This window comes from Centroberyx affinis, unplaced genomic scaffold, assembly GCF_046629955.1.
Source record: "Centroberyx affinis isolate AG114_WGS23_722 - 3 ecotype Tasmania unplaced genomic scaffold, CSIRO-AGI_Caff_v1 ptg000712l_1, whole genome shotgun sequence".
In the NCBI taxonomy this organism is placed as follows: Eukaryota; Metazoa; Chordata; class Actinopteri; order Beryciformes; family Berycidae; genus Centroberyx; species Centroberyx affinis.
In genome coordinates this window covers 58,388-74,322 of record NW_027279329.1, presented here as the reverse complement: position 1 = coordinate 74,322, position 15,935 = coordinate 58,388, and the positions used below count along the sequence as shown (strand labels likewise).

General features: G+C 38.6%; 1 protein-coding gene across 1 annotated transcript; it reads left to right on the top strand.

Moving 5' to 3' along the window:
- Nucleotides 1-1,130: 1,130 nt before the first annotated feature.
- slc25a27 (solute carrier family 25 member 27) lies at nt 1,131-14,710 on the top strand. Its single transcript, XM_071519507.1, is given in 10 exon segments — nt 1,131-1,218; nt 5,438-5,577; nt 5,579-5,609; nt 9,082-9,166; nt 10,724-10,846; nt 10,999-11,111; nt 11,194-11,278; nt 11,474-11,566; nt 13,744-13,846; nt 14,605-14,710. Coding segments are annotated over 10 exon segments (933 nt in total). The 3' UTR covers nt 14,677-14,710.
- The last annotated feature ends 1,225 nt before the right edge of the window (nt 14,711-15,935 follow it).

Genomic DNA, 15,935 nt, shown 5'->3' with positions numbered 1-15,935 from the left:
CATTCCATCCGTGCCATATTGCATGCCATATTGGCTCAATATGGATTTTTTTCCCCCCAGAACAAACGCATAATTTTAACAAATCCACAGTACTCAAATATTGACTAAAACATTTATTTTACACAAAAATCAACAATGCAGTCGGTAAATCAGAAAAGGGGAGCTTTAAAAAAAATGATTAGAACAGTTATTCTCATAGAAAAACATTGTACCGAGTGTAGAGGTATCCATATACATATATATATATATATATATATATATATATATATATATATAAACAGTGGGGAAAGTGGTCCAATGTAGCCAAAGATAAATAAAAGAAATAGACAGATAGAGAGCTGAATGTAAAAAGTGAAAGTTTATTAATGCTACAGATAAGCGCAAAACAGAAGGGAAGAGACGATGTATACAAGATTACAAAAAGGGCACAGTGTACTGAACAAAACACTATTAATGAATGGGAAAAAAATGACACAGGGAAATATGATTTTTGCCAGGAGATGGAGACAGTGGAGCATGTTATAGCCTAATACAGTGCGCACACATGAAAACGAGACTGAGGAAGAAATCTGAGGGAAAGGGGAATCGATTAGACAAATATTAAGATTTCATAGCGAGGGACTTCATCACGTGGGGTTGCAACAGCACTTTTTAGTTCGTTTAGGTTTACACTCCAGTTCAGTAGGTGGCGGTAGGCCTACTGGAAGGAGAAGGAGAAGAAGAAGAAAAAGAAGAAGAAGAAGAACAACAACAACAACAACAACGAGCAACACTCATTGTAATGTAGCAATCATGGAAGTATATGTAGTGCAACAAAAGTCAGCAAACATAATTGTCGGCACACACTTGATAGTTAACATTAAACGTATCACCGTCTGTCATATATTCCGTGAATGCAGCACGAGCAGGTAGCCTAATGCCTCTTTTGATGGGACATGTAGTTTAACACGGCCCTTGTACTCCAAAACTACAACTGGCGTCAACGGCTCCACGGCTAAAGGTCTGTGGTTTAAAAGTTTGAACAAAGTCCTCGCGCTGCTAACGTTACTCACCCGCTGACCCGGGCTTCACCAGGCGTGTCGGTGCAGTCGGAGCGCTGCCGGTGTCGAAGAAATCTGTCCGTTTCTGAAATGGGACTAACGCAGAAGGAGGAGACTGCGGGTGGACTCGTCTCCAAATTTACTCTGTCGGCATGTGCAGCAGCGGTAGCCGAGCTAGGTAAGCTAAGCTAAACTGAAGAGGTTTTTGTGAGCCTCGTTCTCGACTCGCACGTTAACCTGCCAGTCTCTCAGGAATGTTGAATGAATAATACTGTCACACTGCAGTAATGAGGCACGATATTTGGGAGAATGGTCACTTGATGCTGCGTTCATGGCATATGAAATATGCTGCCTTCAAGTGCTCCTCGTAAACTTCTTAAGAAACTGGAAAAGACCAAGCACTCGATCAAAGGTCTTGTTTGTGGGCGTTTAATTCGGCGTGCAGGGGCGGACTTAGTGATTTGGGGGCCCTAGGCAAAGGCAAGCAAGGGGCCCCCTGAATCCCAACTCTATAATTTTAATCCATCCTTTCTATATATTACCTTCAAGCTAGGGCTGAGAAAAGTATGCATGCAAGGGCACTTTTTTTTTTTGTTACTTTTTTCTCAGATACTGATGTAGTGGCAAGCAAAATGATCTTAAAGTCAAGTGGCAAAATCACACTAGATAGCCCATTATAGCCTGAGTGGTTGGGGGGTGGGGGGGTCAAGATTGAAATCATTTATTGTAACAGAGAGGGATGTACATTTCTTTTATATTGATTAAAAATACGTTTACATTAGTTCTATTCTTGTCTTCTGTGGGGCCCTCTGGCTGCCGGGGCCCAAGGCAGTCGACTACCTTTGCCTAATGGTAAAATCACCCCTGTCGGCGTGTTCTGGGGGTATGCATCCAAGCAAATAATCACTTGCTGTAACATGGTGGACCGGGCATCAATTTCACATTTTATCATTTTCTTCATTTTCTGCAAATATAATCCTAATCTTATGTCTGCAGAAATCTTGCAATTTCTTGAAATTATTCTTTACGCTAACGAGCTAGCTAAGTGGCTGCAGCTATTTGGATGTGATGGGATAGGTAGGCTAGGTAGGCTTGTAAAACTGAGCGTAGATTCCACACTAAAAGGTTACATGCGCACAAAAGAGGAAATGTATGTATGGCCAAAATAGTTGGATTTATAAAATCCAACTATTTAAAAAGCAATTCCTCATTTATAAATCCCAGTAATCTTGAAATGATACGCACGTGCACAAGCCTCATACTCTACTAGCTTACCTCCCACAATTAACTTGTGATTAATTTTGTAGTTGTAAACAGCTATTTGCAAATGTGTGAAGTAGCTACATTTTCAAAGGAATGCATTTGACATTATGCTATAATCAATATTTCCTTTCGCAAGTCATTGAAAACATTTGCAGCCTTTTTGACCGTATTCTCCCACGGAAAATCATGCTAGAAGCTGTCGTATTTGTATTATGAGATGTGCAAGGTTGTGACATGACTTCCAAATTTTTAACACAAATGCACAATTGTGTACTCCAATCTGTAAAATTTAAGGTGCATGTGTGCACCATGTGCTGTAAATTTGCAACACAATCTGCAAAGTTAATAATTTCGTCGTTGTGAATAACCATTTGCAACTGTGCAAAACACATTTTGCAAACTTCATCAGTGAAAACATTTGCAGCCGTTTTGGCAGTGTCCGGTTTTGGCGTTCAGCCTTCAGAATAAAAGCACAATAGTTTAAACATTTGAAACATATTTCTCCTAATCTCTTTTAATTTAATTGTTAAAACCAATGAGGTAGTGCACAGATGAATATACATTTTTTGCACGCAAAGATCAGAAGTCAGAAGTCTTATTCACTTTCTGGCTGGCAGAACCATTGAACTCAGCGAATTAAGTCGGAATTGTCCGCTGGAGAACTCATATCACGTGAACTCTCCTGAAGTTTCCTTACCGTGACAAAGTCATTTTTGTATCCAGCTGCCAACACAGATGGTTCATACTGTGCAGTACTTGCTAGAATATGCATACTGCTTTACATCATTCCATCTGAACAAAATGTGTAAAACAATTACATTTATAAGTGATATAAAGAAAGCAGAACCTTAGATGTCAGTGTTGATCTTCCCCAGAAATTCATATGCCACACACAGCCTACTACCAGTTTCATAGTAAGGGCATTTACTTACCTCTTGTGGGTCACGTTTCACTCAAATGAGCTATGTTTCTAGACAGGCCACCAGTTGAGTCTTACAGTTTCATACAATGGCAGATAACAGTTTGCAAATGTATAAATGTCATGTCATGATGTTTACACATAATCAGGCAGTCAGGTAAAAACCTGAAAGACTGACCAAGCCACTATACAGGCACAATGCAATACAATGCATGATTTTATTCCCATACAATATGTTTTTGTATATATGGATATGGACCCTAGCCCCTCAGAGCCCCCCCTCCCTTTCCCTCACCGGCACTAATAACTGAACTCCTGACAATTGATTATGTACATACAGTATATACAGTATATACCGACACGCATTTATTAACGCACGCATTTATTGTTTGCATTTATTTGCATTTTTGCACTGTCTCTATAGTTTTTATATTATGTTCATTACCTCTATTTTTGTTATCTTAGTACCTCTTCTCTTTTATTATCTTCTTTGTACTTGTTTTCCTTGGTACTGTTCTGCCAGTTGCTGCTGTGGCACCTGAATTTCCCCAAGGGGATTCATAAATAAATATCTTATCTTATCTTAAGGAGTGCCTGTCAGATATCAAGTACTGGATGTCCCGGAAGGTTCTACAACTCAATGACAACAAATCTGAGATTATTCTAGTTGGCCCACAAAACTCCATTAACCTTCTTCTGAACTCTGCTTTGATGATCAAGTAAAGAGAGTTGTTCAGTCCTGCTTCTTTCAAGCATTGCCAAAATGAGGTCTTTCTTATCTGCTGCTGACTTGGAGGTTATTCTTCAAGATCTGTTCGAACCCACTTAAATTAATATTCCACTTAGTTTTAACATGGGGGTTATTTGGCACTTGACCGCCATGAAAACCATAATCACTTATAACTAATCACCAAGATCAGATGCAGCTGGGACGAGTTTGTAGCGTTCTTACATTTTTGCATTTTTACTTCCCATTCATTTGAATGAGGCCATGAAAATAGCCTGAAAACTGGCATTTAACACGTTTGTGAAGCGATTCAACAGCAGATCCTGCTACTGTGATTTTCTGGGTCTGGGAAGTCTGGAAAAGTATAAAAAATGAATTTGACCATTTCCAGGTCTTGAATAGTTGGGAATTTGAAAAAAATGTCTGGAAAAGTATGGAAAATGTTGCGGTTCAGGTCCGATACACACATAATTCTAGCTTTTATGTTGTTGTAGAGCCACTTTGAGTCCACAGTTTTTGTTGATGTGAAGAATAATGTTCAGATAGAGGGACGCTCTTATTACCCAGCCGCTGTCAGCATGCATTATATCAAATACCCACCAAAATCAAATCCAGTCAAGAACATAGGGTCTGGGAAAAATATGGAATTTTAAAATGGAAACCGTGTAGGAACCCTGCCAATCATCTCACATATTCTGACATTTGTCGCTGTGAAGAACAATCTTCATCTATACAGTGATATGACCTAGTTAGCAGGGGCAAGATGTCTATCTGCGTGAATCATATTGAACACCAGACAAAATCTTCAAAACACATCAAGGTCTGGAAAAAGTATGGCATTTTTTAATTGAAAATGTGTAGGAACCCTGTCCAAAGTTTTAGAATATGATTTCACCAAATAGCATTTTTACTGATAGAAGAGGACATAGCGGAAGGATGCCATTTAGGAGAGATAGTTCCTGTTTGGGAGAACGGATCTACTTTGATTTTTAAATACTAATTTTAGTGTAAAGCAAGAATAGAAATGCAAAATGATGAAGGACCCAGGACTGCATTGTTGTCTTAAAAGCGGGATCTGTTGTTGAACATGTTCACGAACGTGTCAGTTTTCAGGCTATTTTCCTGGCCTCATTCAAATGAATGGGAAGTAAGAATCCAAACACTACACAGTCGTCCAGCTGCATCCGATCTTGGTGAGTAGTATATATTCTGGTTTTCATGGTGGTCAAGTGCCAAATAACCCCCATGTTAAAACTAAGTGGAATATTGCTTTAAGAGGGTTCCAACAGACCTTGAAGGGGTTCCAGGGGGTCCCATAGCAAAATTAGGAATAATTTCATTTCACTTTCACTTAATACACTAGAAATGATCCAATTAGAGAATGTATAAGAATGACTATTGTAGTCATTTCACTTTCACCATTACTATTTTTGCTGATCTCTATCTATCTATCTAATCTATCCCTCCCTCCCTCCTTCCTTCCTCTAGTGACATTTCCTCTGGACCTGACCAAGACTCGTCTGCAGATCCAGGGAGAGGCAGCCAGTGGTGTCACGGCTCCGTATCGTGGGATGCTGCGGACCGCAGTAGGGATCGTCAGGGAGGAGGGGGCCCTTAAACTGTGGCAGGGGGGTCACACCAGCTATCTACAGACACATAGGTGGAACCCACTACCTTCAGACACACTAGCTGGGGTTCCATCCAAGTATATTTTTGGGAATCACATCATATTGAATTTATGGAAGCCCATTTCCGCCAGTGTCAAAATAATGAGTTAGTATCTCAAAATAATGAGTTAGTATCTCAAAATAATGAGTTAGTATCTCAAAATAATGAGTTAGTATCTCAAAATAATGAGAAACTTTCTAACTCATTATTTTGAGATACTAACTCATTATTTTGAGATACTAACTCATTATTTTGAGAAAGTTTCTCATTATAATGACTTACAGGATCTTTTTTTTTTCATCACACTGGCGGAAATGGGCTTCCATATGAATTAGAAAAAATGGATGGAAATTTGGCAAATTATTTTGTCAAATAAATTATGTGATACACGGTGTTGGAAAGGCATTTGTTGAATTAATAAGGAATGGCGTGACTGGTTCAGTTTCATTGCGCAACAGTTCACAAAAGTAGCTTTGGACGTCCTGGAATTAATCAGTGAAATCGGCTCATGCCAAGCCTTGGTCGTTATTCTTGGGTCATGATGGCACATGGTTGGGAACCGCTGCATTCAAATATTTCCATTTGCATTTCTTTGTTTTCATCTTCAATCCAGCTGATTGAAACACACTAAATTCCAATTAAATTTTTTGCAACATTTCAAAAGTTTGAGTAATATTCATTTGACAGTTGGATGGAATGTTTGCAAACATGCAGGTCGACATGATGAAAGAAACCGAGAATATAGAGTGCCGCATCTGTAGCCTGACCCCAGCCCTCCTGTGTTTACATTTGGCATTTCTCATTTGTTTTTGTTCATTTTAATTTTTTGGCGCTCCGTAGGTCTGGTGGAATTGTCCATCTAGGGACTTTCTCTGATGTCGATACAGAGGTGGGTGCATTGGCAGCGACTGGATTGCCCAAAAAGGCAAGGAAGGTGATGACGTTACTGCAAAGTGCCGCTCGCCTCACATTTCAAAACATGATGGATACCACTAATCAAAATAAACATTTCTGTCGGCTCTGTGGAATTATAAATTATATTATTATAAAGTCATTTGATGCAATAATGCTATTGCAAATAATGCACTAGTGCAGTGATGTTAATATATCACTGCAAAACAAGAAAATATGTATTTACCAATTATATGTAACATGGACCTCATCCACTGTGATACACAGTCTGTTCCTGTACATCTCAGAATGCAGCATCTGCCTCCACTTGTCCTTCATCATCTATTCTACAGGGCTCCCAAACACTAGTGAACAATGTCCATTCAAAATATCGTTCACTAACTGAACCTGCAACCTTTGCAGCAGTGATGGAAAGTAACTAAGTACATTTACTCAAGTACTGTACATAAGTACAATTTTGAGATACTTGTACTTTATTTGAATATTTCCATTTGATGCTATTTTATACTTCCACTCCACTACATTTCAGAGGGAAATATTGTACTTTCTACTCCGCTACATTTATTTGACAGCTTTAGTTACTTTTCAGATGGGGATTTGACACAATGGATAATATAACAAGCTTTTAAAATACAACACATTGATAAAGATGAAACCAGTGGTTTCCAACCTTTTTGGCTTTTGACGTCTTACAAAAAGCAGTGTGTAGTCGGGGTCACATTTCAGATGTCTATGAGTTGTTAACAGTTCCACCAAATAGTGATTTTTCCCTCTAAACCTCACATGACTTCATTTCAATAAATGTTCAAATGATCCAATATTTCAGCAAAAATCAAACATTAGAGAAAAAGTCCAAAAACTGAAAACAGATTTGTGTCTCAGAACTTTGTTTTTTCTTCTTTCCTCTCCCATTAATCATCTCACGACCCCTCAGATTTATCTGGTGACCCTTTGGAGGGGCCCGACCCCTAGGTTGGGAACCACTGGACTAAAGTAGCTAACTGTATATAAAGTAGTTCAAACTAGCTCCACCTCCAGCAGCTACAACAGTAACATGCTGCTTACACACTGATGCTTCAGTATTAATAATCTAATGATGTCATATATAATAAAATATAAGTCAGAGGGACCAAACCATTACTTTTACTTTAATACTTTAACTACATTTTGCTGCTAATACTTATGTACTTTTACTTTCGTAGGATTTTTCATGCAGGACTTTTGCTTGTAATGGAGTATTTTTACATTGCTCTATTGGTACTTTTACTTAAGTAAATGATCAGAGTACTTCTTCCACCACTGCTTTGCAGTGCTGTTATTCCAAGCTTGTTAGCCTCCTTTACGTAGTCCACCATAAGTGCTACGAGAAGGGAAACTATCATAACAATTGACCTATTGCTACCCATCTCTTCATGTACTAGAGGGGCTAGTTGATAATTTTGTCTTTTACCGAAGCCCGTTGGCAAGACAACAAATCTTGTCCCCCAGCAAATGCTTTTAAAAGCGTATACTGCTTGGGTTTCAGTGCAGGTATAGAATTCCGTTTCTTGATAACTGCTTCCCGTCATCGCTTCTTCTCGACTTCAGACGTTGCGCTGACTGATTATGTCATCATCTAACACTCTGCCCCACAATTGAGTCATCCAATCAAAATGCAAGAGCATCCCAGTGATCAACCCCTTTGACGAGGAGGCGACCGGTCCTACCAAACAACGTATGGTTAACATGCAGAAACAAACGAACGATTCTGAGGAAAAAACTATATAAACACAGGTGCTTCGGAGGGCTGAGGCCAGGCTACTGCATCTGGGCTTATCATATAAATATAATATATAATGTTCCTTGGTATAGGGTTACCGCTCTATTTCTATGGGCAAAACAAAAAATCTACATTTTCTGTGGTTGCTTTTTCTGTGTTCTGATAATTTTTGTGAAATGTGTATGGTGTAAATAATTTGTTATCAAAGAACTGCATTATCATTATTTTTTTTTTTTTTCTGGAAGTCACAAAATTATTTACACCAGTGATTCTCAACCTTTTTCATACCCTAATTTAGTCCACATTAGAGCCACGGACCCCCCATTTAATACGATTTTGTCTCTCGGATCCAAATCTGAGAATATTTTTTGATATGATTTTGTCCAGAATTCCATGACTATCTGTATTATAGGCAGAGAGATAACAGTGAAACTATGATCAAAATAGTCAACTCAAGGACCCCACGTTGAGAACCACTGATTTACACCATATACATTTCACATAAATTATTATAACACAGAAAAGGCAACCACAGAAAATGTTGATTTATTGTTTTGCTGATAGAAATTTAATAGGATTTCGCATTTGTAGGCGTGGCCTTTTTGCTGCATCATCGCCGTTCTTATGTGTGTTTGGGTGTTTGCCCTGATCACATCCCTGATTGATGTAAGGCGTGTACTACAATTTAATTTCCTCCAATCATTCCCTTTGTTTGGCTCCTACAGTTACGGTGTGCTGTTACACTGAATAGTGTGTATAATAACTTTTGTGTGTGTGTGTGTGTGTTGTCCAGTGTACTCAGGAGGGCGAATGTTGGCGTATGAGCAGCTGAGGGAGTCTGTGCTTGGCCGGTCTGACGACAACAGTTTCCCTCTCTGGTGAGAAAGCTGATGTTTGTTGTATACTGTTATCACATATGGATGTGAGTAGTATTATGAAAGTGGAGATGTCTTCCTGCTTGTCAATGGAGAAAATCACCTATATTTTGGAGGGTAAAAGGGAGACCTTTGATTCCATATGGGAACCATTCATTCTCTTTATGGAAAATATGGATATGTCTGAAGCGCCACAAGGGGCTGAGGAAACGGGAAATGTTTAAGTGGTGAGACTATCCTTTTTCTTTTCTCAATTTCTATTTAGTATTTTACTTTCACCAGTGTATAATTTTTTCTTTTTTCCTTTTTTGATGTATTTTGTATATTTTATTTATTTAGTTATTTGGCCACAATAATGTTTTGTCAATTATGAAAGCTGTGATTGAAAATAAGGGTTATTCCACCAAATATTGATTTCTGAACTCTTCCTAAGTTAAAACATTAGTATTGTGTTGTTTAAAAATGAATATGAACTTGTTTTCTTTGCATTATTCAAGGTCTGAAAACACTTTTTTGTTATTTTGACCAGTTGTCATTTTCTGCAAATAAATGCTCTAATTGACAATATTTTTTATTTGGAATGTGGGAGAAATGTTGTCAGTAGTTTATAGAATAAAACAAAAATGTTCATTTTACTAATTTTACTCAAACACATACCTATAAATAGTAAACCAGAGAAACTGATTATTTTGCAGTGGTCTCTTAATTTTTTCCAGAGCTGTATATAGTCAGTATGATGTTCTGCCATGATATGGATTTTGCAATACCATGGATACTGTGATAAATTAATTAAAATATAAGGCATTTATACTAGCGACAATTCTGGCGACTTTGGGGAGAAAGAAAACATTTGCACAATGAAAACATTTAGATGCATAATATTGTCCGTCGTCTCACTGTGTTTGGTATTATAAAGATAAAACACATGTATTTATTTTATTACCAAATATTAAATTCATATACATTAATATAAAAATTAAATATTACATTTTGAATACCGTGATATAATACCGATACCGTCCAGACAGTGGAAAATACTGTGATATTAATTTGAGTTCATATCGCCCACCCCTATGATTTCTGGCAGTAGCATGCTCCAGTGACATGGACTTAAAGGAATAGTTCACCCAAAAATGAAAATTTGGTCATCTGCCATCCATGTCAGCCTGAACAAATATTAGTTTTTGAGAGAGTAGATTTAGAGCCAGTGAGGAGTAGTTCAGTTTTACTACTGTTGAATTTTAGGTAGTTGTTTGTCATCCATATCTGTAAGTCATGGAGACAAGCAGTGAGAATACTGGAGGGGAGAGTATAAGTGGGCTTAGTGGAAACATAAAGCTGCGTATTGTCAGCATAACAGTGAAAATTAATACCATAACTTGTGCACATATGTCCAAGTCCTAGTGCAAATAGTGCATCCTAAAATTCCAACTGGGGAGCAACTTTTTGAAAAATGCAATTTAATTCCAGGAAGTAAATATGGGCTTAAAAACTCAGTTTCTGTTTAGGTTTTTTTGGATAAATGGCTTTGATCTAGTGTATTTTGTAAATACCCCACAGGAAGGCAGTAATCGGGGGTATGTTGGCTGGGGCTCTGGGGCAGTTCCTGGCCAGTCCTACTGACCTGGTCAAGGTCCAGATGCAAATGGAGGGAAGGCGTAGGCTGGAGGGCAAACCACCACGGTGTGTATGTTTTCTTTTTTTCTCTTTAGAACTCTTTCTCTCTGTAGTGCATGGCAGTTCTTAGTGGGCCTGTGTGTGTGTTTTAAAACTGTCATGTACAGCATTTGTGTCATACTCCAAATGTATGAGAGGAAATTGAACTGTCATTGCAGAGTGCATGGAGTGTACCATGCGTTCATGAAGATATTCTCAGAGGGGGGAATCCGGGGACTGTGGGCTGGATGGGTACCCAATGTACAGAGAGCTGCCCTGGTCAACCTAGGAGGTACAAGCGTAAATGGAAACATGTAAAATGGGATTACAGTAAAATCCTGCTCAATATTTCTCACTTTAGTTTTTTTCATCAGATCTCACAACATATGACACTGTGAAGCACTTTCTACTGAGAAATACCTCACTACAAGACAACAGCCTTTGTCATGGTTTAGCAAGGTAAGATAATGTAATGATTATAGTGGCTATCGTGTGAATAATGTTTTAACTATACATTATTGCATTCAGCAAATTAATTATATTGTGGTGTTTCTTTATCTATCAGTGTTAATTCTGAAAGAACGATCTAGTATAAAAGACCAACAAATAGGATTTCAGTAAATCAACTTCATTAAATGTTCCTGCCGCATCCAGCACATGTTCAGGTTTGGTAGCGGCCACCATGGGAACTCCTGCTGATGTCATCAAAACCCGAATCATGAATCAGCCCAGGGACGTTAATGGCAGGTGAGGTTACTCGATCACAAGATGAAGTGCACTTGTTCATGTGGTAATCCTCAAGATTACCATTACATTAAAATTTTTTTAAGGTCCCATATTCTACACTTCCCAGTGTTTCATTTTATCTCTTGAGGTCCATTCAGAGCTGTGTGTGTGGTGTCATGCACCAAAAACACTCGCAATCCAATTTTACACGTTTATTTTCCAGCATCTCTCTGAGCCTTACCAAGAACACACTATTTCTGTTGCTGTGTCTTTAAGGCTCATTAATATTAACGACCCTCTGTTCCAATTGGCTAATCGTTTCAAGAGTGAAACATGAGACGCTGGGCCGCGGCGTCTCAGCTACAGGTAGGGAAAACTCTCCGGTGATAAACAATGACAACCGCTCAACCGCTTTGAAAAAAACACTTTGTTAGCTTATTATTTCTTACAAAAATGATAATGAGCGAACCTTTGTGATGCCACAAAGTTACGGAAGTCCAAACGGCTCGTTTAGAGGCTCGCTTTTCTAATATGGATTGTGTGGATTTAGTTGTGCGTTTTGATACTTTCACCATGTTTAGATAGCACATCCAACTCCTTTATAATCAAAGAGGCAAGGGAAATCCAGTTTTACACGAAATGAGACCTTTAATCCTAGGAAGCAGTTATGGCTAGCATCTTGATTTTGGTTTGTTGGTAATTGAAGGATTGTTGAAGTTGGTGATGAACTGCTTATGTCTGAAATGACTGTGGTAGTAACCTTTAGGTGTCAGCTGATGGGGATGTGGGTTAAGTTATCTGTCATAGCTTGCAGCTTTGGTGGTAATACAGACTGGCCTGCAGATGGCACTTGCTTGCTTAGACAGTAGACGTAAGGTAGCGCCCCCTAGTGTTGTATAGCAAATGGATGTGCAAGGTTTACATACCTCTGTTCCTATAGAGGAATTACTTTCATGATGTGTTAAACATCTGTCTCAAAGTCTAGTCTTGTGTATTTATATAGTCCTTTATCACAGTCAAGTCTCAAAGGGCTTTGCATACAATCGTGTGACATGTCATCATATAGGCTACATCCAATAGTCATATGCATAATTCATATACATACTATAAATCATATGCCCTATTACACATAACGCCTATGGGCAATTTAGAGTCTTCAATTCACCTGACTTGCATATCAGTCACTGTAGGAGGAAACCCACGCAAATATTTAACTTTTTTCCCCATTGAATGAACTCTGTGTTAAATATTTGGAATACTGTATGTATTTATGTGAAATATCCCTTATGGGAAGCTGCTGTTGTCTATAGACCAATCATGTGACCACTCGTGTCTCAAGAAACCAATCATGTGTCTCAGTTCAGATGATTTGTTGCACCTCCACAGCTGGAACCCTGAGGAATGCCATCGTGTACCGCAACACGTCGGTGTAGGTTTTTAATATTTATGCCATGCATTAGCCATTCAAATAAAGGTTTTTTTAAATATTTGTGTGAGAAGAGTGCCTTGGATACGCTTTTTTACGTATGTCCGTCCGTCCGTCCGTCCGTCCCATTCTCATGAACGCGATATCTCAGGAACGCCTTGAGGGAATTTCTTCAAATTTGGCACAAATGTCCACTTGGACTCAAGGATGAACTGATTAAATTTTGGTGGTCAAAGGTCAAAGGTCAAGGTCACTGTGACTTCACAAAAGATGTTTTTGGCCATAACTCAAGAATTCATAGGCTAATTATGACAGAATTTCACACAAATGTCTAATAGGATAAAATGATGAAGTGATGATATTTTATATCCAAAAGTTCAAAGGTCAACTTCACTGTGACATCATAATGTTTTGCTTACCACTGTAGCTGAGAAAACCATCTTGGGTCATTCTACAAAAACGGTGGAAGTGCTGTCACTTACTTTTGCAGACACCAAAATCCTTGAAGTTGACCTAATAATCACATTAATTATATATGTTCAATAAATAAAGACTGTCCTTGCAATGATAAAACAAAGTTTATTGGCAGAGGCATACAACCACGAGGCGGTTATTTCTAGTTTTCTATTTCCTCTGCACTGAATAGTCGTCTGAATCAGAATTGTTCAAATGTGCAGATCTCAATCTGTGTAAGACCTGCATAATTTTACACTTTACCTCTGAATCCAGCCCTGATCTTATGTCACTAATAAACCACTACTTATCTTCCCAGCGGCCGGCTCTACAAGTCATCTATTGATTGCTTGGTCCAGTCTGTCAGAGGAGAGGGATTCGCTTCTCTCTACAAAGGATTCCTGCCAACATGGATGAGAATGGTATTGCACAATACTGTTATCTTTCTTGCAATCTTTCAGTCACGTGGTCAAATAAAGTTCTCAATGAAGGCCAAGATCTAGAATGTGTTACCTGGGGTGCAGTAGTTGGGGAAATAGGGGTACCGAATACCCAGGGCCCCAAGCTGACAGAGGGCCTCTAAAGTGTCTAAAGTGCCTTTTGTAGTCCTAAAGTGTGTAATATATACTGTATACTTTCATTTCACACTGCTCTTTGAAACAGGGTTTGGTTGAAATCTAAAAAACGATCACATCTCAACCTTTATTTGGACTGGTGCCACTACATTCTGTGCAATTACATCCAAAGGGGCCAAAAGCCACATTTTGAGTGTGTGCCAAACAATAAAAACAGCACATCTTATTGTGTTAAAAAGTAGGAAGCAGGAATAAATTTTGGCTCTGTTTTTCCAGTGCAGACTAAAAAGCAGAATTTGACAGAAAGACAGATTTTGAACAAGGGACTACAGGTGAAAGTTTGGTTATGACATCCAATTAGCTAAAGGTAGCGCCCAAAACCTATGATTTCAATTAGGGATGTGTCTGATAATTGATCAGAAAATGAAGGTGTGGAGGTGTGTTTGTCATAGATGGAATAATGGCAGTGTGGGGATGACAGAGTAGTGGAGGGGGCCCAAAAATCCTAGCTACGCCCCTGTGTGTTACAGATAACTCAGCGAGATCAATTGAATTAGAAATAATTGAATTCAAACAACTGACTGTTTTATCATTTCCATTTGCAGGCGCCATGGTCGATGACATTCTGGCTGACATTTGAACAGATCAGGAAGGCAGTAGGCGTCAGCTCATTCTGACACCTGGATTACCTTCATGTGCTTTCATGACAAGAAACTGCTACTCTTGTCAGATGTTTGGTTGTCTACATTAGTAGCTGGATGATGGCTTAAAAAAATACATATTAACAAACAGGAACAGCAAGTTTACATGTTTCATCTGTGGATGCTCCTTCCCCTGTAGTGAGATCTCAAGGTTTCTATTATAAATGGTGAAACAGTTTATCACTGCAGTATTTCCTGTATTCACTGACAGATAAAATGAGTCTTTTGTGGTACTTGACTCTAATCCCAGCACTGCCACAAATATGGGAAATGTTGCACTATAAACATAACCATCATAACCATGGTCACCACCATAGTCATCTGACTATGGTGTCACTGGAATCTGTAGCTAATGTTTTTGTGTAAAGCTGATATTGACATCTGTTTTGCGAGCTGTAGAGACATTGCCATTGGTGACAAAGGTCTGCTTAGGAAGTATTTGAAGTTACTGAGCAACCCTTGGGATGTGACCTGGTCGTACAACCAAGCACCAAGCAAGGGACACATGTTCCTTTCCTTGTTCTCTTTTTATTTACTGTCACTAGAGGGGTATATTACAAAGTTAGACTATGGGGTTTGCAAGTTAACTTCAGGTTTAACCTGGATTTCCAGATTTTTTTTTAAGCGGGGTACATCACCATGGTAACCTCACTAATCAACTCCTAGAACATTGCATTCAAATGAAGTAGTAAAAATAACTGCACAGGGAGATACTATTGAATCAACGCATAGCAAGAAGGGTCTTCTCAGGGCAACAGGGTTTAGAGACTGGCAGAACGACTTTTTTTTTTTTTTGGCAAAATATTTTTATTGAAAACAGTATTAAAAGACAACAATGACCAAGTGGGTGTACATTTTTTTGTGAACAATTGTTTTTTATTGAAAATCAACAAAATACATCACAATACACGTACATTTTTTACCCCCCCCTTAAGTGGGTGTACATTTTAGAATTTTTTTACCATAGAAAAGTGACAGTAAGGAAGTAAGTGACAGTAAGTGTCTTTGAGTCACTCTGATTTCCACTGTAGGAGAAGGCGACGTCTGGCTAGTAAAGATGTGAAATTAATAATTTCTTTTTGCACAGAATTTAATCGAGACTGGCAGAACCACTTTGTTCTCCACCATGATTTTTTGTATCAGATACATCTTTGTAGCATTTCCAGGCCATTTGCCCACTAGAGGGCCTATCAAATAGCAGGTAGCTTACATTGTAAGTAGTTGACTACAGTGAT